The following is a 22,443-nucleotide window of genomic DNA, read 5'->3' on the forward strand; positions in this document are numbered from 1 at the left end:
GTAATGAGTTTCTCTTTACTAGACCTTAAATTTGATACAAAACTCGGCCTATGCTTACATTTAAGATTTTCGTCTGACTCCTCACGGGCCGTCCCCCTGAAAAGATAAAATGTCCCCACTGGTCTCAAAAACTAGGTTCTTAATACAAGTGGTGATGTACAAAATTTAATTTGTATAAGTGAAGCCATACAAAATTAGTGAAAGCGTTTCCATACTTTTTTTCCACCCTGTATAATCACATCAACATCAGAAGTTCCAAACTAGAACTAGAATATCGATAATCACCAACTTAGTTGTATAAGCATGTAAATAGTATACTTGTATATTGATTACTCTAAACCATGTTAATTATGTGGAATTCTGTACTATTTACAAACTGGAGTCTTATGATATTGTTCAATTCAATTCAATTCAATTCAAAAAACTTTATTCAACAAAAACATTTTTTAACATTTTATCATTCCCCATGTGCACTCGCACGTGCGGGGTTATTATAATTTAATTATTATACACCTCATTCTATATGGCTATATATGCAGTCTTTGTTGTACCACCATCCCCCTGTATTTTATAAGCAATATAACTTTATAACAACAAACTATACATATATAATAACTTACAAGAAGGAATAACAAGAAATTAACAATATAACTAACATAACAATAACAATATTAATACATAACAAATAAACTAATTTATAACTCAACTGTCATAGAACTCAATTTTATACATTCTAATAAATATTTAATATTTTATTGCAACCCTTCAATAAATAAGCATTAATAAACAAACAAGCCAAATCAACAATATAAGTAACATAACAATAACAATTAATACATAACAAATAAACTTAAATATGTCAACAATCATAGAATTTAATTTAATAACATTATAATAAATATTTTTACATTTCACAGCAACTTTAAATAAATAAACATTAGTAACCAAACAAGCAATGGGTGTAGTTTAAATAACAACAAAATATCATTATGCATTGCAAACCATGGCTTTGATTGTCCTCTTCAGAATTGACAAGGTACTGCCTCGGACAAACATTCAGAACATTTGAATATTTATTAAATATTTCTAACAATTTATAATTCAGTTGTTTTCTGGAAATTTCCCGTTTATAGAATGGCATAGCCAGAGTATTTGTAACGGATGCTCGAGTATTTCTGAGAAAAACCTTATTTTCAAACATTTCTCTATTCTTCACTGTAAACATTAATACAGAAAAAACATAGAGTTGCTGTAAATTTAAGATGCCTATTTCCATAAACATATGTGATACACTTTCATATCTAGTCATATCACATACATTCCTAACAGCAAATCTCTGCATTAATTGTAAGGGCATCAATATTGTAGGATAAGTTCCACCCCAGTGCACAATACCATACCTCAGAGATGACTCAAACCACGATATGTACAACATTTTAAGATACTCTGACTTTATATATTTTTTTGTGAAATATAACAGATAATTTATTTTTCTTAGTTTGGTATTGTGGGTCAGCTCTTGGAATGGTTTTAATTCTACCTGGTCAATCGCAAGTATATTTTTAATTTTTTTGAGCCAAATCAAGACTCTTTCTTGCCAAAATTTGCTCTTCCACAAGGATTTCATTTAAGACCACTTCTCTTTACCATATTTGTCAATAATATGGAATTTTTTGGCACCAAGTGTCTTTATTTTGCCAATGGCATCAAGCTATTTACCTCTATCTCCTCCCTTAATGATTGCTTTCAGTTATAACGTTTCTTTGTTAAATTAGAGGAATGGTGCACACCCAATACGTGGTGTGAAAATGAATTACAGATAAATGAGCTGTTATTACTTTTTGCTGTACAACTACCCCAGTAGTGTTTGATTATTATTTCAGGAAACTGTTGTTTAGTAGAGTGTCTCCAATATGTTGTCTTGGAATTACACTTGTCTCTATCACCCTAATATATTGATAGCATAATATAATAAAGGATTGCCTAAAGAGGCAACATACCCAGGAGAGAAGTTATTACACCAGGTTATGATTCCTCTCACAGTGGTGAGCCCAGCTCAGCTCTGGACTCAAAGAGCTTATAAGCTAGAAATACTGTTTCCATCAGTTTTTTTTTTTTTTTTTTTTAGAACTTAACTTGGTCAAACTTAATTCTTGTAAATAATTAGTAAATATTTCACTTTACAATTCTTCTTTTTTAAATAAAATAATATTGTTTCCCACTTGTAAATTATTGGGTGTTTTTATTGCAACATGCTCAAACTAAGAATTAAAAAATATAACAATAAATATATTAAACTAAAGACAAGTTTTAAGATAAACACATCAATTTAAAACTTAAAAGTTAAGCTATTTTTCCACATAATCACTGTTTCTGTCCAAACACTTTTTTAGACGATACTCCAACTTTTCTATCCCCAAGTTGTAGAATTCTGCTGCCAATGCTTTGAGGAATCGAGTAACCTCTTCCTTGACTTCATCATCGGTACTGAAGCGTTGGCCACCCAAGTGTTCCTTTAATTTTTGGAATAAGTGATAATCACTTGGGGCTAGGTCTGGGCTGTAGGGGGTATGGGGCACAATAGTCCAGCCAAAATTTGTCAGCAGTTCTTGAGTTTGGTGTGAGACATGAGGTCGAGCGTTGTCATGGAGAAGCCTCACACCACTGGACAATCTTCCTCTCCGGCGGTTCTGGATCGCGCGTCTCAGCTTTCTTAATGTGTCACAATATCTGTCAAAATTTACTGTTGTTCCATGAGGCAAAAAGGTCTTCAAGCAATATTGTCTCAACTTTTTCAACAACTCCATCTGAAACTGAAGGCCGTCCACTTCAGTTTTCATCGTGAATTTCCATGCGGCCTTCACTGAATTCTCTACACCATTTCCGAACATGTTGAACAAATATGCAGTTTTCCCCATAAACTTCAATTAACTGACGATGAATTTCAATAGGTGAAATCTGTTTTGCATTTAAAAAACGTATCACAGCATGAATTTCACATCTGGCGGTAACAACGATAGGGAGCTCCATCTTCGAAGGCAGCTAGGCCGGCACTGTTGGACATAGCGAGGCGCAAGTGGTACGGATAGAGAGAGGGACAGCTGGTGAGTAAGACAGTGTTGCCAGATTTCTCCCAACATATCACATTCTGTCTCGGCGGCATAGGGAACCTTATTTTTCTAATACCCCTTGTATATACACCTATTTAAAAAATTTTGATGTAAGAAACTTAATGTTATGAACAATGTTTAGTTGTGAATATTTTCCTGGAAAACAACTAATTTGGCAGGTTTATAATACCTGTTTTCATGGAGCAATATATATTTTTGATACTATAAAAAAATTGTGCAAAATATTTTTGGTCCTTAACTTGAGGAAACTCCTCGGGTACAATAGAAATCGTGTCTGTTCATTTTTCACTTTTTCGTTCACTTTATCCACCAAATTTTCGTCATTGATCACTGAATCCCCCTCTTCGCCCTTTCTATTCCTCGTTGAATCATTCATGTTTTGTCTGTACCTTCACAAAAGCGAATGAATGATTTTTAAATATGTTTTCACACCTTTAGCACAAATAAAAAGAATAACAGTGTGGATTTCACAGTCGTTTGTATTCTCAATCGGCAGATCCATTTTAGATATGCATGGACAAATGTAAGCATGATCAATTATTGCCATATGGTTTTTGTGGCTTGCCAACAGATGTAGGTACATAGTGTGCATGTTCGGGTTGCTGGCCGCAGCTGTGCAGCAGTGGAATTTCAACCCTTTCCAACTATTTTCGGCACAACAAAAATGACACATCATGAAATACCTAAAAATATTACTAACTTGTATGTATAAGACTTATTTGTATGACAGTAAAAATGTACAATATGACTTATAACTGCACAGTTAATATTGGTTGAATAGTAATGAATTGTATTATTCACACACATTTGTCTGTCTATTTTTAAAATCATCAATAAGAGACATATTTTACTAGTAGGCATATGCATATTTTCTCGAAAAATATGTATTGAGTAGGATTATAATAAGTAACAAATTGCCACACTATAGTATACTACTATTACCACTATAAGTCAATATTATAATGAAAATATATGTTTTAAAAATCAGATACCTCCACGGCATAATAACAAGGCAGAAAGTAATGGCTGGTAGCTTCGAATTTTTATACTATGTAACAAAATATGAAACATTTGGATATTTTAAATAGATTGATCCTGTTAGTGGAGAAATTTCCCAATCAACTGGTATATGACAACAATATTTCACATCATGATTGGCAGCATTGATTTTGGTATGTATAAATATGTATATGTATATACGGCAGCTTATACCGTATCTGATCTGTGGCCATCACTTTCTTCTATCTTGTTTGTGTCTGTAAAGATATTTGATATGAAAGTCTGATACAGTATTTTGTGACTACCTAGCTATGAAAAACACTATATACAAAAATTATGAAGTATAGTGTTTAGTACCATTACATAGGTGATTCGAAAGGGATTGACCCTCTGGTGCTTTGAACAACATGTATTGTTTTTTTACTATGTAATTGACATATAAATAATGTAAAATTAAAAACTTCTTGACTTATGTGTATCAATAAACTCTGCAATTTTAAAGCATAATTGTTATAAAATCATTAGTTATATAGACATATTATATTGAATTTAAATGTTAAATTTTTCCTTTTAACATAATCTTATACGTTTTAAACTGTTTTTGAAAAATTACAATTTGTGACCTTACTTGTTTAAAAATTTAGTTTGTTACTGAAATAATACTTGTTGGTAAATGCTATATTTCATTACTATTTAATTACAGTGTTTTTTTATCTATTATTATTGAAACATTTTCAACTAAATAAAAAATAAATGTTCTATAATATTGTTTTATTATATTTCTTTCTAGGATGGAGAGACTCAAGTCGGAAATGACATTGTGAACATTGAAGCAGTAAGATTTCAACTTAAAACTCAGTTTGATCGTAATGTTGTGACACATATTGATGTTCAAGAACAAATTTTTGATTACACTTTCTTCCATTTGGGCATTGACACTGAAGGTTACGTCAACCATCCTATTGTGCTTACTGAGGCAGTCCTCAACCCCAACTACAGTAGAATGTGTGAGTATTACAGAAATGTTGTAACACCTATTGATGTTCAAGAACAAATTTTTACACTTTCTTCCGCTAGGGAATTGACACTGAAGGTTACAGTGTATTACATGTATGGTAACGTGAACCTTTTCATGCTGACTCTTGAAGTGGTGTTAAACGCAACATGCTATTAATGTAATACAATTAATCAACTTGTAATAACTGTATGTCAACTTGACATCTCTGAACACAATGGATTGATGATTACTCCTGGGTTTCACACTACACTTTTACATGTCTTAATGTTTGGTGTTAGTGGTTTAATCTTCTACTGGTTTCTAAAAATTACTTCCACACCCTGAAAACTTATTTTTGTAGTATTAACTAATTATTTGTAAGTTAAAAAAGTTAAATAATTGGAAATAATTTTGATTTTAGTGATGTCAGAGCTGTTGTTCGAGTGTTACCACGTCCCAGGGGTGGCTTACGGAGTGGACTGTCTGTACAGTCTTAGCCGCAATGGGCTGCGGGAGGGGTCGAGCCTTGTAGTGAGTCTGGGTTACCAGAGCACTCACGTGCTGCCGGTTCTTGATGGAACAGTTGACTGGGCACGTGCACGCAGGCTCGATGTCGGAGGTTCCCACATTACCGCCTACCTCCACCGTCTGCTGCAGCTGAAGTACCCAGCACACTTCGCCGCCATCACACTCAGCAGGGCCGAGGTAGGTTGTTTGGAAGGATTTTTAAAATCATGAATATGTCATAGACTTTTTAATATGCAGAAAAAATAAACAATAATGGTTCCAATTTTTTCAAGAGGACATTAATCAATTACGTTCTTATTGCTGGCCTTTATATCAGTCAAAGTTGTTACCCAACCAGGAGAACAAGAATATGCTGGATATCTACCTATACATCCAGGAAAATCTCTAAACCAGTTTTCTGTTTCTAATAATTTGTGAATTCAAGAAACATTTTGACAGCTCCTTGAATCAGGAGTTGATTTATCCCAAATATTGTATTTATGAGATGTGATTCGTGAAACTGTGGATGATTCAATGATACAAGCCGAAAGACTGCAATTGTATGTGATGCCGTCGGAATTTTTACATAGTCTGTGGACGGTGTGTGGTTATTACAGTGTGTAAGTTTGACAATGAGTTCATGAGCCCCATCTGATGCTCTTTAATCCAAGGTTGTCTCCACTAGTGTATTGGAGTTTATCTTGGTTAGTTCTACCCTTTTGTCACGTTAAGCCCTCTACATTTATCCTTCAAACGATTATGTAGGCTGACTGATCTTTGTCTGAATAATTGCTCCCAACATATAACCCAATTGGTTGTCACATTACGTAGGTTAAAGCGAAACAAGTGAGGTTATGTTTTGATATCATGGTCCTATCATTTCTCCGATCAACTAATTGTCTGAACGAATTTCCTGCACACATGATGATCAGTCATACAATTCAAACTGTTCAAACCAATTCGTCCAAATATTTGTTACGTGTATGAGCAACCTTACACCGTGTCGATTTCCATAACAGATAACTTATTGACGAATTCTTCATATATTGGTCTGCAGTGTGATATATTTGGAGCCTTGATACTTTCACCTGACAAACTAGGACTACCACTGACGATGAAAACTGGAAAGACATGGATTATGTGTAAACTTTTGGCTCCATAGTAAAGAATTATGTGGATTGTGCACAATGTTTTATAGTAAAAGGACTTTAGCAAATGTGCAGTTGTAGAGGACCAATGTATTTAACGGAAAAGTGAGGATCTTACAAAAGAGTTTCATTTGTAACATATTTCCATATACGAGGCGTATCCAGAAAGTAAGTGAACAATACGTTTCATGAAAAATGTCAATCCTATTTCCCACCAAGTGCAAAATACGCGGTTTCATCTGTTATCTCGATTGGAAGGGAAAAACATCGGTTGAAGTTCACATTGAGGTAAAAACTGCATAATTCCAAATGATGGAGCAGAAAATTTTACCTCTATGGAGTTTGTAGTGTCTCAAAAACTCTTTCCTGGCCTCCACTCGATTCAACTTGTGTTCACCTGTCAACTGTTTTGGGACCCATCTCACGGATATTTTCTAATATCTAAAGGTTTTTGCGATGATTGTTTTTAGCAGATCTGGAGATTTGCAGAAATATCATAGAAAGTCCATCTACAGTTAATCTGTGATCGTTACAGAGCACATTTTCAATTTTTCCCAGAATTTCAGTCGCAGTTTAAGGTCTTCTGCTCCTCTGATCATCATGCACAGACGTAGAACAGTTTTTAAACTTGCGACACCACTTAAACACATTTGTACTATTAATCTTATTTACCATATGCCGTTTTTACTCATTTTAAACCTCAACTGAAGTTTTCCCTTCCAAATGAGATTATGGATAAAAACGCGTATTTTGCACTTGGTGGGAGATTGAGATTTTTCACGAAACATATTGTCGCAATGTCAAAAAATTATGTGATTTGTTTGATTGCCTCAGAATATACTACTATAAACTATATGCAAATAAGAAACATATTACAAATACTGTACAGTTTGCTGTAAAATTTATACTACGCAAGTAGTTATGCGTGAGCAATTTTTGTAAATTAAATAGATATAGTAAAGTAAATTTACATGTACTTTTTAAGCATGTAAATAAAAAAGTTGTTTCTACTTCAACATAAAATGTGTCTAATATAAGAACAGAACAACATGCAAAATGTAACTGGGATTTATTATAAGTTAGTGGTTTTATTTATTGATTAAAATGTTTGTATCAGGAAATATTGCCGAATTGGGTGCAGGGAACGATACAGTTCTAATTATTTTGAAATCAAAGTTAGTAAAAGACTTACAGATTTATAGATCTTGTGAAGAAATATATGATAAGAGATAGATGAGTTCTCAATCTAGTGGTATTGTTAACCATAATAATGCTACAGAAATTGAAAGTTATGGCATACTGCCACGGGTGCCAAGTCTAACGTGTTAATATTAATGTTAATGACAGGAACTGCTACATGAACACTGTTACATTGCCAAAGATTATGGTGAGGACTTGAACAACTGGAGCTGTGAGGAACACTATGAGCAGCATGTTCGCAGGATACAATTACCGTACTCAGTGGGCCTGAGCACAGAGCAGCAACGGGAACGGAGGAAAGAACTGGCTCGGAGACTAATGGAGATCAATGCCCGTAAACGGGAGCAAAAAGTAAGATTTTCACTTCTGTTTATTCTTTGACAATATTGCATTTAAGGTAATTGAAAATTGGTGTGACATCATAATTATCTTTTTGGAAGTTATCTGTTATCATGAGACAACCATAAGCATTATCACTATATTTCTCATAATTTGGTATCCGCGTTCATAAACTACGTGGATTTTGAAGAGAGATAAAAAATTAATTATAAGCTTAACTTATGAAATATTTAAATTCTATCGCAATTTTACTCTACAAACTATCAAAGTACTTTAATAGAGCCATATGTAAAAAAAAGAAATTTAAACTGTATTTATCAGAGGTTATTTACAAAAATATAAATAAAAAGGTTTAAGTTAAATTGATTGGAGGGATTTACATGAATGGTTTCTAAAAAAAATTTGTTTTAAATCCATTCTCTGTTCTGCTGTAGTGGTCATACAAAATGTGCCCTTCTCTATTTACATTTTATAATAATTTTTGTATACTACTTAATACTGTACTATGTAATTTTGGTTGATTGCTATAAGCTGCTTATTTTATTATAGTTTTACAAAATTCTTCTGAAGTGCTGTATATTACCTGATAATAAAGGTGATATCAATTTAGTCACGTTGGCCCTGAATAGGCCATTATTTTATGCCAATATTATTAGATTTGATTAAATCGAATCTGGAAAAAGTATTTGTTAAAATTACGTTATTTTACTATGGAGTTTCCTTTTCTACATAGTTATACCTGTATGTTCGGTGTTTCCAAAAAAAAGAAATTTTATTTGGCTGTATGAAAGATGTGTATTTTTTATTGCTTGCTAAATTATTCAAATCTATTTATAAGGCAGTTCTATTTTAAGGTAAACAAATAATAAAATACACAAATTAATAATAGTAGTTCAAGATAGTAAGCAACCTACTTAGATCATACTGAATCAAATATAAAATATTAGGGTGGATATTTTGCAGTGTTTAAATATAAGCTGAACAGTAGAATATGTTCATGATAGGCTATAAATTCAAAGTTTCTGTACAGTTGGCAGAAGACGAGGAGCAACTCAATCAGCTATTAGCTGTCCAAGAAATGGCTGACGAAGGAAATGAGCAAGAGTTACAGGTTAGTGACTATAGCATTTCAATCTTATAGTAAATCAAATACAAAATAAACCATCATAAAAAAGATATACTTTCCAGAATAATAGTAATATTTCCAGAATATATCATTGCAATCTATGGCAGAAATAGAATAATTTGGTGATTTTTGTACTTTTTGTTACTGAGTCACAACATGGTTACAGTCAAACTTTCCGCCACAGGAATAAAACCATTATCTGAGTCCTCAATTTATTGTATGTGTTTAAATCAAGAGGAAGAACTAACAAATACCGCACGCAAGACAGTGCTTATAATTTTGTCAGTAGAACAATAAGTATGATAATAGACTTCGTTTGTCCCCTTAAAAAAACAAGAACAAAAGGCAAAAAACTCACAGATGCCGAAGCAGAAAGAATAAGAGAAGACTTTTTGAGAGCACAGGCAGAGTACACAATTACAGGTCTCATAGAACACAATAAAGAAGCTACTCTTAAAAAGAAAAACTATGACCTCAAGTTAAAAGCATTAAGGTGTCATCTAACTACTCATAAAATTGATTGTTCTTATAACAAAACAAAAGCTGTGTGGGCAGTGATAAACCAAGAAAGATCAAAAAGCATAAAAACTCCTCAAGAGCTGTTTGATGCAAGTGGTGAAAAAATAACTGACCCCTTAAAAATGGCTGACTTTTTAAATGACTTAAACAAAATAAGCCGACAATACCCTTGCATCCAATCCAAAATTAAACAGAATTATGCAAACAACAGACTATAGGATTTCGAACTTGTTTTGTACCCTGCTACAGTAATTGAAATAAAAAGAGTTGTCTCGTCTCTTAAAAACAAAATATCAGCTGGAATAGATTGCGACCTCGTGTCGTCGCGACCGGAAGAGGGCACCTTCCAGAGGAATAATAACCGTGGATCCGCCACTAGATTCCCTCTATCCAAAGCCTAACCAGCTTTGATGACTAAAGAGATTAACTAATAATTTGGATATAGTTCCGAAAGGTTCCCTAACAATTATACCAAGTCCCAGGCCACGTACACTCACTTCTACCGGTGACTCCACCTGATCGCTGCACAACGACTGGACCGCACAACCTCTGGTCTCAGCCTGCTAACCTAGCAGGAATCATCCTACCAGAACCTGTCCAGAAGAATTCCGGATGGTAGGAGGCTCCTATTGTTCAAGCTAAGAGCTAGAGGTCGGTGCAGCTGGCAATCGCGTTCGCGGCTACTGAAGGATTACGTGCGCCAAATTCAAATCTATAGCGGCACTCGCCGCAAGATGAGGTGTCATCTAAGCTCCTAAAATCCTGTTGTAATGAGCTTGCTTACCCATTGACTCATCCCATCAACATGTAATTTAAGGAAGGAAAATTTCCATTACAGCTAAAGTTAACCAAAGTTATACCTTTACTCAAAAAAGGTAATGCGGTTGATGTGGGAAACTATCACTGATATCAACTTTCTCTAAGGTGATTGAGAAAGTGGCAGTCTCAACTCATGAACCACCTTTCCGAATACTACCTTCTCTCAAAACATCACCATGGGTTTATTAAAGGCCGATTCACAACTACTGCTGTTATAAGTCTATTATGGTTCATAATAGATCAACTGGAAGCTGGCAATACTACTACTTCTATTCTACTGGATTTCAGAAAGGCATTTGATTGTCTGGACCATACTCTACTTTTAGTAAAACTTGAAGAATTGGTATCAGAGGAATTACAGCCAGATGATTTCAGAGTTATCTGACAGACAGGCAACAGGTGGTTGAACTGCCACACACAGAAAAAGGATTAATCCGATATATGAGGTCCAAGGTCTTCCAATTTTAAGAGGTGTGCCATAGGGATCTGTGCTTGGACCTGTTCTTTTTATCTTATTTACAAATTACTTTCGCACTTATTTGGATGAATATACAACGACCATCATGTATGCAGACGATACAACTCTAATTCTCAGTGACAGCACACCTAATACCCTGGAAGTTTCAACAAGTACTCCCACAGCAACAATTTCCAAATCTAAGCAGCTTGTCATGGGACACAAAATAGAAGAGGTGAGATTGCTACCATATCTTGAAACTGTAGATTAAGCTAAGTACTTGGGTGTTACAATTGACATAGTCTTCAAATGGACCACATATGTTGACAACCTCTGTAAGAAGCTTGCCACAGGACTCTTAAGAATTAACTTAAAAGAATTAAGGCGATAATTGATAAAAATACAGCAACAACTATTTACTACGCTGTTTTTGACACATCTTAGCTATTGTCTTTAAGCATGGGCAGTTCAAGCATGGCAAATATACAGAGACCACTTCTGGTAGAATCACAGCCAAGAGTTACTTGTCAAGGAGCCTTTATTGAGCTCAATATTATCATTGTAGTGTCTCTCTATATACTAAAAGTAATGTATGCACATTGTAATAACTTGACAACGGGCAGAGACCTGCATATATATATAACACACGCTGGGCTGCCAACTTGAATTTACCAGCACACATAATCGCACTTTTATTACATTTTATTTGTTATATGTCTTCTTAAAACCATGTTACAAAAACAAAAATAAATGTAAATGACCATCTTATTGATTTTGAGTATTGCACAAAACATGTTACGAGTCATTTTTTAAATAAGAACCATTTTGTAATGGATCAAGGGAACTTTGTTTGAACTGAAATTATATCACAAACTTATGAACATTTATTCACATTTCTACATAGTGACCATAAGCATTTAAACATTTTTTAAGTCATGGCACCAGCTTTTGGATCCCATATTCAAAGAACTCTGTCGCCTTACTGTTAAACCAGTTAGTAACTGTCTCTTACATGTCATCATTTACCAATAAGTTTTAGAAAAGTCTGTCAGGGCTGTTCAGTGGATGATCCAGCAATTCCTAACGAAATTTGTCCAGCTGCGTCTGCATTCTTACCATGACTAGAGCCGGGCATTGTCATAAAGCAGAACAATGCTGCTAGAGAGTAGGCCACACCAGATTTTGAATAACGCACCTAAGCTTCAATAACGTTTCACAGTATCTCTCTGCATTTATTCTTCATTCCTTACAGCAGAAATTCTATTTAAAGTATGCCTTTCCGGTCTCAAAAAAACTGTGGTCATGGTTTTCTTTGTTAAGGTTCTTGCTTCAATTTCCGTGGCTTTGTCAGAAATGCCGCTCACTGGATTGATCTATAGTCTCTTGAGTGTAGTACACAACCTAGGTCTCATCACGAGTCATAATGTTATTTGAGAACTAATCATTTTGTGATAGCGCTCCAAAAAGGACAAAGAATGTGCCATACATACGCTTTGCTTTATGTTCTTCTGTTAACATTTTTGGCACCCATCTCGCACACATTTGTTTGTAACAAAGTTTATCAGTAACAATATTTTAAACTACAGATCTTGAAATTTGTGGAAATTTCTTCTATAGTTCGTGAATAATGAAGCACCTGATTTGGCAAATTTCCTCTTCAAAGTTTTGTGTCAAGTCTTTATTCATGATAGCAAGCCATCCAGGTTGTTCTTAATCATGGACATTTTTCCTTCCTTTATTAAAAAGCCTATACAACTTTTACACATTTCCATCATTCATTATACCCTCACCATAAACTTCAACAAGCCACCGGTGAATTTAAGCTGGATGAACTTTTAAAACTGAATTATTTAGCGCACTTCACAATTGGCAGAATTAATTATTGACATGCAACAAACAACGCAATATAAACACATAACCAACACTGGCTAAAACGTGAAATGTAATGGCAGCGTAGTGGGGGGGCTAGCCAAGAGTGGCTAACCTTGAACAGACGTCATGTGACAGGTTGCACGGGCACAATGTGCAATCTGTTCTTACTTTAAAAATGACCCTTGTATATTATAGATAGATAACTTTGTGTAGTGAATGGGTATTTATAAAGATGTGTAAAAGTTAAATTAATAGCTAATTAAATTTTAAGATGCACCATTTGGCCTAATTCCCAACTGACTTTAAAACCTATGTCTATAAGGCATGTCTTATACTTTTAGGTTAGTTGTGGAAGATTATGAAGCAGACTATAACATGAATTATACATTGAATCTTTGTGAATAAACAGTATTATTTTCATCATTGTTAAATGTTTTGTTTGTTTCAGAGAGCTTTAAAACTCTTCAACCTATCTTCACCTGATGACTTACAGAAGCTTGTAGATCAGGTCCAAGTTAGGATTGAGCGAACTAGACAGAAAATAGTGACTGCTAACACTGCAGAAGAGTCTAATATTGAAGTGAGTAAATAAGGTGACCAGTATGAACCACCTATTTTACTATTATTGATTGGAACATTAGCTCAGTAAGTAACTGGTCTCGTAGTATATGCTAGTCTTATTCTCCTTTTTGAATACTTACAAAATAACAATCAGATAGAACAATTCTTCAATAATATTCTGTTTCAATCAGAAAAATTTTTATTTAAAAAAATTACTGTCAATTTACTTCAAACTACTAGCTGTTCAGCTTTTTCTCAAATGTATTGTTTTTTATTGTGTAAAAATTACTACAATCAGAGGATACCATACTGGGAATGGACCTTCAGAAAACTTATTGTCATAGACTTATAGCGTACATGCCTCACCAGTTTCAGTTCATTAAACCATTTTATGATGGAAGAGTAAAAAAATAGTTAATTTTTACTATTAGGATCTCTGTAAAATTGTTGTTTACTTTTTCATCTGTTTTTTGACGTTCTTTTCGGATAGTTTTATAACTCTGTAGAATACATACTCAAAATTGAAGTGAGTGATAATTTAAGTGAAAGTGGCAATGAAGAAATTTATGTGGCAAGGGGTAACCTTTAAACTTGGTAGTGTCAAGTCAAGCTAAATATCATCTTTATTTTATTTTTAGTGGTAGATCTGGTACAAGTCTAATTGTTGCTAGGCAACTAAATACTAAAATATAAGATAATAAATTACTGTACATGTTAAATGGTCGTTTAATATTTTTAATTGGCTCTAAGTTGCCACACAATGATCTCCATTGCAAAAGGAAAATTAATTCTGTATCTGAGGGTAAAAATATTTGATTTTTAACAGATAGTCAATGTGTTAACAGCTTAGAACATTACTGTATTTGTAATAGACTTTTATTGTGGATCTGATTTTCATTCAGGTTTAATCCTGGAACTAACTTATATTTTCCTTTATGGCAGGCCATATTTGAGTCCTTAGTACCCGTACTTAAAAAAAATTTTAAATACATTTTTACAAGCCTATAGGTATATGTGTAATACATTATTTTTCACAAGAATGTAGAGATAATTATGAATGCAAACATTAAGCATGACCATTTTAAACAAATATATGACTACTCAAAAAGGGGTTTTTTAAGTGGTTGGAATGCACCTGGTAAAGTGTGATAATATAATAAATATTAGAATCTGAGGTAACCAATTTATTCTTCTTTTTATCTAGTTTCTGAAAACATAATGGTATCCAGGTTCTCTTGAAGAAGAATTAAATATGTTTTTAAAATCACAAATGATACATGAAAAGCTACATTTGTTACTATGGTACGATTATTTTAAAAAAATTTACAAAAAGTATCATTCTTTCACTGAATGCTTCCAAAATATACCACAATTTTGAAAATTATGTTCACTAGAAAAACAATAAACTAATAACCAATTTCTTAATTTTTTGATTTTTTTATATTTGAAAAGTGGTGGGATGTACCTAAATTTTTTACCATGGGTACAATTATTTTCAAAAATTAAATTTTAGATAGAAATTTTCCAGGTATTACATTAATTTTACAATAAATAAATACTAATTTTGAACTTTTGCTGAAATTTGGCCTAGTTTGGGGTTCCAGAAAGCATAAAGTGAAAACTAGGTGTCACTGTTAAGGTCTAAGTTGTTTGAGTCTGACAGGTCAACAAGTTCTCTAATGTCAAAAATCAGCAACATTTTAGGACATTATTGAAATGAGAGCCTAAAACAAAGCTATAAACCAACATAATAAATCATACTTGTGATATATCACTAATATTGTAGCTCCCATACACTTTCACTGCACTGCACAATAGCCTAGGTTGACCTAAGCTTACTAATTCCAAAATATCACATATAAAACAACACTACAAATCTATTTAAAAAGAATCATAATAAACTTGTATATAAGTAATTAATACTATCTCGTTTAATAAATACCTTTTGTGACTAAGTCCAAAGATCAAAACAGACAGATACTTCCTTCAAAATGGTCAGATGAAGACGATCGTTCTGGAAAGTTTATGACGTCACTGTTTCTAAACACCAGAACAATTTCACTATTGAAATCAACAATTCTTCCTGTTTGAAATGGTATATAAATAATGGTGGTAGTGATGACTTATTTACTGTATGAACTGTCAAAATGGGTGCGTGTCATATTGACATTATTATAACGATTTTCAGTTCCAGGATAAATGTGTGGTTTATCAAATAATTAAATAACTGCTAATTGCAAACTGAATACTTGAATTATTATTGTTCTGATTGAAGCAGGAACCAAAGCCAAAAGTGAGCAAGTATGTTACAACACCAAGAGATGAAGAGGATCTCCAACAGTGGGTAGTTGGAATAAAAAAGAAGAGGTAAGATGTTTATTTGACATAACAAATATTGGTGATCCCCAGGCTCTGGGGGTTATCCCATTTTCAGGTTTGTTTGTATGCTCAATTTTAAATATACAACATACATTTTACCTCTCCTCTCACCGACTCCTCTTGTTTGGGGGACTATACCATTAAACCCCTTTGATAAAGGTTGTCCAATTTTGATCATATGTATAAAAACGCAAAAATCATCAGAAAAGGTTTTGTGTTTATAAATGTGTGATCTTTTTTAAAATTTTAAGCAATTAATTTCAATTTTAATTTGACGTATTACAAAAATATTAATTTTTGTATTTTCTTAATAATTAATACCATTTTATTTATATTTTACTTAATACCAATCTTACTTAATAATTAATTAAAAAGTTATAAAATTATGCAACCATTCCAGTGTCAACATTCGAGTAATCAGATGTTTTAAGAACAAGTATAATATATGCCACTATCTAGTGATAAAACATTTTAAAAATATGCATAAATATAAAAAAAATGCCTGTTCTGCAGACATTAAAAAAGAAATAAAAATATTAAAAGTTATGTTTATATACGTATTTTGTATCAATTAGCATTAAAAATAAACATTTTTATATTAAATGTATTATATACTGTACAAACACGTAGCAGTGATGAAAGTCAATGATAAAAATGTCCGGTCATCAATTATGTTGTAGCCGAAATAGTTTGTGTAATGTTTAGTGAATTATGATCGTTCACTCAGTGAAATACTCTTACAAGAGTAGTGAAGGAATAGTACCAAAGTGATAACTTTGTAAGTGGTGTTTCTTATGCAAATTCTGTTGTGTGAAAGTAGCAGTAGTGTGGTTGATAATACAGTAGTGATCCTTATTATACTCCAGAGATTGAATTATCTCAAAATAAAAGAATAGGAAATAGCTTTTATTTAGAGACTAATTTGTCAGATCCATCATATGAAGATTAGTTGAGGCCTACTAGTAGACTATCTTCTCAAAGTTTGTCTATTCTACAATTAGGGTTAGGGGTAGAACAAGACATGCTAGACTCAATTAACAGTAGTAATGAAGATAGTACTGATTTCCAGAGGATAGGATTGTTGGATGAAAGTTAATTATGAAAATCATGACTATAACTATTAATTCACATATTTTGAATATCCAAGAATAAAACATCAAACCAGTAAGTTTCTTCTTACATGATAGTAAAACTTACAAACAAATGTGCACAAGGATTTATCACTAATATTGTTATGAGGAGAACAAGAGGGCTGTCTTGGAGACAAGACATGAAAACAATCTCCAGGGAATGGCTTTTGGTTCAAGAATCCACACAAAATGTTGCACACATGACAAGTATGACACTGTCTAGAACTTCTCGAGGTGGGGGAGATACTGACAATATTAAGAAACAAATTGTAAAAATATCTGAAAATCGAAAAAAAAATAGTGATGTTTGTAGCAAAAAAGTCCAAAAAAATGTGGGAAATGGGAAAAAACCACTTTCTTGTTGTTAGGTGCATAAAATATTGCATTAATAAGTGTTTAATTCTATACAATGATAAAAAAATATTGTTTTCTTCCTAAACATTAAAAAAATAAAAGTTTTTGAATGATATTTTTGTTTTTTTTTATATTTAAAGAACTTTTTTTAATGTTAATGTACATTTTAACTGCTAGAAAATGTATAAAAATAGCATGACATTTCTGGACAATATCTCTAAAAAACACCTAGGCACTTTCACAAATATTTCAACAAAAAGTCTCACACTAAAAGTATTAATAAAAAATGTGTTAATCAAACATGAGGGAATTGTTGCCTTTTCCAGATTACAATTTGCAATACCAATATATTTTCTTAGTTATTGTTTTTTATTACTTACTATTTTCTCAGTTGGCTGATTAAGTTTTTTCATGTAATACAGGGTGGCGCAGATAAACGGAAAATTTTGAAATAATCTTAGTAAACCAATGAATTGTACAAACAACTTTTTAATGCTTAAAATGTGTTAGGAAAGAGTGGAAATTACATGATAAATGTTGGAAATAACAATAAAGTTCCAGTCAAATTTTAAAAATAACATCAGTTAAGTGCTGTCCATTGCGCCTAACACATTCATTCAATCGATTTCGAAAACCTATCATTGTGCGACGCAATGTGTTCTCTGGGATGTTGGTGACGTGTTCTTCAATCTGACTCTTGAGCTCAAGAAGATTTCTTGGCCTAGTCTGGTACATAACGCTCTTTAGATGTCCCCATAGAAAGAAGTCGCATACTGAGAGGTCTGGAGACCGTGGAGGCCAAGTGAAGTTAGCTCGGTGCTGCCATTGACAGATTGGCAGTGTGTGAGGTAGCTCCATCCTGTTGAAACCAGGTTTGCTGAATGTCAATATCTGGAAAGGCATGAAGCCGTGGAGCAAAAAATGTCTCCAACATTTGAATGTAACGTTCAGATGTGACAGTTACAGTGGAACCATTACCATCCTCAAAGAAGTAATTATCCCTCGACAAGACACTGCACACCATACAGTAACTTTAAGGCTGTGTAACGGACGTTGATGAAGTTCACCGGGATTTCTGCGAGCCCAGTAACGCATGTTCTGCTTATTGGCATGCCCATTTAAATGAAAGTGGACCTCATCAGACATCTAAAAATTTTAAAGGAAATTTGTGTCCTCATTGATTTTAGTCAGTAGATGTTCACAAAATTGTAAGTGTAACTCACCCTCATTTGGTTTTAGAGCTTGTAAGGATGAAACTGCAGGTCGTGCAGTATTCTTTGCACACTCCGACGCTCAAGTCACAATGATGAGGCGATTTTTATACAGAACGACGCGGACTCCTTTCCACTGCGACTCGCACTGCATCAACATTTACTGGGATTCGAACAGTCACTATACGCCCAAGAGGTTTTTTATTTAAGGCCGAACCAGTCTCTTCAAAATTCCAAACCCATGATCATATGGCATGTGGAGAAGGAACTCAACTGCAGGGAGGAATATCATAATGGTGTCATACTCGTTGTAAAGCTGTTACACTGTCGCCATTTTTGTAATACGCTCTCTCGGCAACGGAATGCTTCGCACCACTCCACTGCTCCATCTCAACTAAATGACCATTACAACTTAGCATCATGACTTCCGTCCCCCACTCCTACGAGACTTACAGGTGTACCAACAACAACATCAAAATTTCCCGTTTCTCTGCACCACCCTGTATAAAACTTAGAAATCCAAGTTTTTGGATCAAGTCAATGTGTGGACAGTTGATATATCCCATGAATGTAAGGAAAGGCTGTTGCTATAAACAGACTACCTTAGAATTTTTAGTTCTAATATTTCTTCCAAATTGGCTAAGAATATACTATTGTTCTTTCTAGGCAAGAGCTTTTAGAACGAAGAAATGCACGTCGTCAGAGACGACAAGATATGGCTCGAAGACGAACAGTTGCTGCCCAGGAACGTATGCGGTTAATTAATCAGTTGGCTCGCAAAGAAAAAAAAGATGATGACTTTGGGATGAGAGATGAAGATTGGGATGTATACAAAGCCATAAACAAGGTATTACTATATCAATGATCAAGGTCATAACATGACCACCATAACACCATACAAAAAATAACATGGCTTGTGGAATCGCTGCTCCAATAACACCCCAGACAAGTTGAAAAGTGGTACAAAGATTTATCTTATAAAAATCTATGCTAAGTTTGTTGGCCAACTAAATATGCCATTTCGTTTCAATATGGCATAGGCATTTATCAGATCAATTTTTGTACCAAGTTTTAAATTGTTTAGGCTTTTTAGGACAATTATCGTCTCCACAATCCATGTTATATTATAGCACATTTTATATACTGTATAAAACATTATATATTTACATAAATAGCATTTTAAATATTTAAATGTTTAAAACAAGGATTTTGAGCTCTGAGGGTTATGTTTGGTGAAATTATACAGACATTTTTTTAAATGCTATCATTAGTGTAATTGCAATAAGCTTATTTTGTATACAAAATCTAACTAAAATAACCCCAACTCCCTAACAATTCTAAACTTTTTGCTATATAAACAGTTTTTTTTATCAAAAGGTTTTTGATATATTGAGTACATGTAAATCCTATTTAGAATAAATTAATACTATTTCACTTGTTACAAAATCTATCTATTTATTCCGATTGAGAATCAGGACTATTTTTGTAATAGTAGATTAATTAAAATTAAATTAATATCACCACATAACTTTTTGAATAGAACTAATATAATACGTATTGTGATGTTTAGGAGGGAGGAGATACAGATAGTGACGAAGAGACTGAGAAGTTGTTAGAACTTGAAGAGATACTGAGGTGTCATGACCCGATGTTTGAAGGGAACAATGATCAGTCTGCCACTCCTGGAGAGGCCCACCAGCTGCACGTTGGCGTGGAGAGAGTGCGAGCTGCAGAAGTGCTGTTTCAACCATCCATGATAGGCTCTCATCAGGCAGGACTAGCAGAGACTATCCAGTTTGTGCTGAAGTGCTATGATGAACCCACAGCTAACGCATTGGTTAGCACAGTTTTCCTCACCGGTAGCTGTGCTCTAATACCTGGTCTTTCCGACAGAATCGTCAAGGAACTGAGAGAAATGAGACCGTTTAAGTCTAAGTTTTCTGTACAAATAGCTTCGGACCCGGCTTTAGACGCTTGGATGGGTGCCAGGGATTTTGCACTTGATCCTGATGTTCTAGACAATTGCATTTCACGGCAAGAATATTTAGATAAAGGTGGTGAATACCTGAAAGAACACAGGACTTCAAATATGTACTGTCCATCGCCAGTTCCTTTGAAACTGGTTGATACCATCAATATTTCAACTGCAGTTGTACAGGAAGAAATAGAAGTAGATATAATGTAGTATTATGAATCATTCTATCATTGTAAAATGTATTTTGTTAATTGACAGGGAAATCAGTAGGCCCGTCTTGACAACTTCCTTCTAGGGTCCACCTATTTAAAAGAAACACATAAAAGCACACCTATTTAGAAATTTTCGATTGCAGTGCTAGTTCCTAGGCTGATTTTCGTATCAATTAACAAATTCTTGGTTTTTAGCCCTTAATTTTAATGTAAAGGTAAAAGGTCAGGTATTTATTATGAATTAAAGACGAACTGAGATTGAGTGTTGCGTAGTAATTTGATCTGCTTATTCAATTCACATTATTTCATTTACACTTGTTTTCAATACACAATATTAGAATTACTTATAGGATCTAGAATTTAACAATTTTCTTATTTTTAAAATTTCCTGTGCCATAGCCATTTTCAGATGGCAGGTGAAAAAATTGTTGTCCAGTTTTACCTATAAATTAAATGAATAAATAAAAAATAGCAGTATTTTATGAGAATAAAATAAATTTTGGAATATGGCGTGTTCACTAGTATACTGCATATATTAACATTTTTGGCACTTAAAGAAGAGGATAAATTTCAATCCTTGAAACAAGTATTGTACTTTTTGCAACATTTAACAACGCAAATATCTAAACTTGTTCTATCCTTACAACCAGCTGGTTGTTAATCATAAAGCAAAGCAATAGTATTAACACAAACAAAGGGTACAGTATTTAATAATAACCAGTAATCAATTCAAGGTATATATTTTGCTCAAGATGTTCAAAATTAGATTAAGTTTTTTAACCCTGGAAACGTCGACCAACCCATTTGGTGTTGCATAACTTTCAAGTGTCGATTCATATTTTACTGGTAAAAGCATTATCACTTGTCAAAGACCTTTAATTATACATGAATTGAAAGTCTTATAAGTTGTTTTTAATGTTTAGTGGTCTTTGATTTTCTTTTATCCTGTTTCTAGTTGCCAACCTGTATGATTTTGCTGTTACCCTGTGCAGTGGAAATTGTTTGTAAACAAATAAATTTTGTCTTTTTTTCAGAAGTTTGCACAAGCAGAGAGCAACAAACATGTTGCAATTAAGAGGTATCAGTTGATTGTTGCTCCAGGGCTTGTGCAAGCGTACCTTTAAATTCGTTGTGGTCGGTTATACGTTAATGGGTTTTGTTGAAAAAAAGTACTGTTGGAATCGTTATAAATATTGAAAAATAGTTCGCATTTTTTATTACTAATACCAAACAGTTTATACTTTTCAACTGAAAAACTATGTTGCATCTGGATTGTGCAAGCATACATCAAAAGTGATGTACTCGCTTATGTGTGGACAAATTTTATTGAGAGAAGTACCATTGAAATTTTTATAAAAATTACAAAACAGTTAGTAAATTGTAAATTTTTTACAATACATTTTTGTTATTTGACTTTTAAAATTTGTAACAGGTACCATTTTGTTCATATTAAAGCAAATCCACCAAAATTGTACAGTTTTTTCCTGATTTATTAGTACCTAAGTGC

General features: G+C 33.4%; 1 protein-coding gene across 6 annotated transcripts in view; it reads left to right on the plus strand.

Annotated features, from left to right (window-relative positions):
• LOC124362773 (actin-related protein 5) overlaps positions 1-21,198 on the plus strand; it is a 40,017-nt gene extending 18,819 nt beyond the window's left edge. For 5 of the 6 annotated variants that reach the window (XM_046817550.1, XM_046817545.1, XM_046817548.1 and 2 more), the window contains exons 4-11: positions 4,921-5,137; positions 5,549-5,832; positions 8,130-8,333; positions 9,352-9,432; positions 13,563-13,694; positions 15,951-16,042; positions 19,416-19,596; positions 20,320-21,198. In XM_046817550.1, the coding sequence (XP_046673506.1) occupies positions 4,921-5,137; positions 5,549-5,832; positions 8,130-8,333; positions 9,352-9,432; positions 13,563-13,694; positions 15,951-16,042; positions 19,416-19,596; positions 20,320-20,934 (1,806 nt within the window). In that variant the 3' untranslated portion in view covers positions 20,935-21,198. The remainder of the gene's footprint in view (positions 1-4,920; positions 5,138-5,548; positions 5,833-8,129; positions 8,334-9,351; positions 9,433-13,562; positions 13,695-15,950; positions 16,043-19,415; positions 19,597-20,319) is intronic. The other variant, XM_046817546.1, reaches the window with a different exon arrangement.
• Positions 21,199-22,443: the final 1,245 nt, after the last annotated feature.

This window comes from Homalodisca vitripennis, chromosome 5 (genome assembly GCF_021130785.1).
Source record: "Homalodisca vitripennis isolate AUS2020 chromosome 5, UT_GWSS_2.1, whole genome shotgun sequence".
NCBI lineage: Eukaryota > Metazoa > Arthropoda > Insecta > Hemiptera > Cicadellidae > Homalodisca > Homalodisca vitripennis.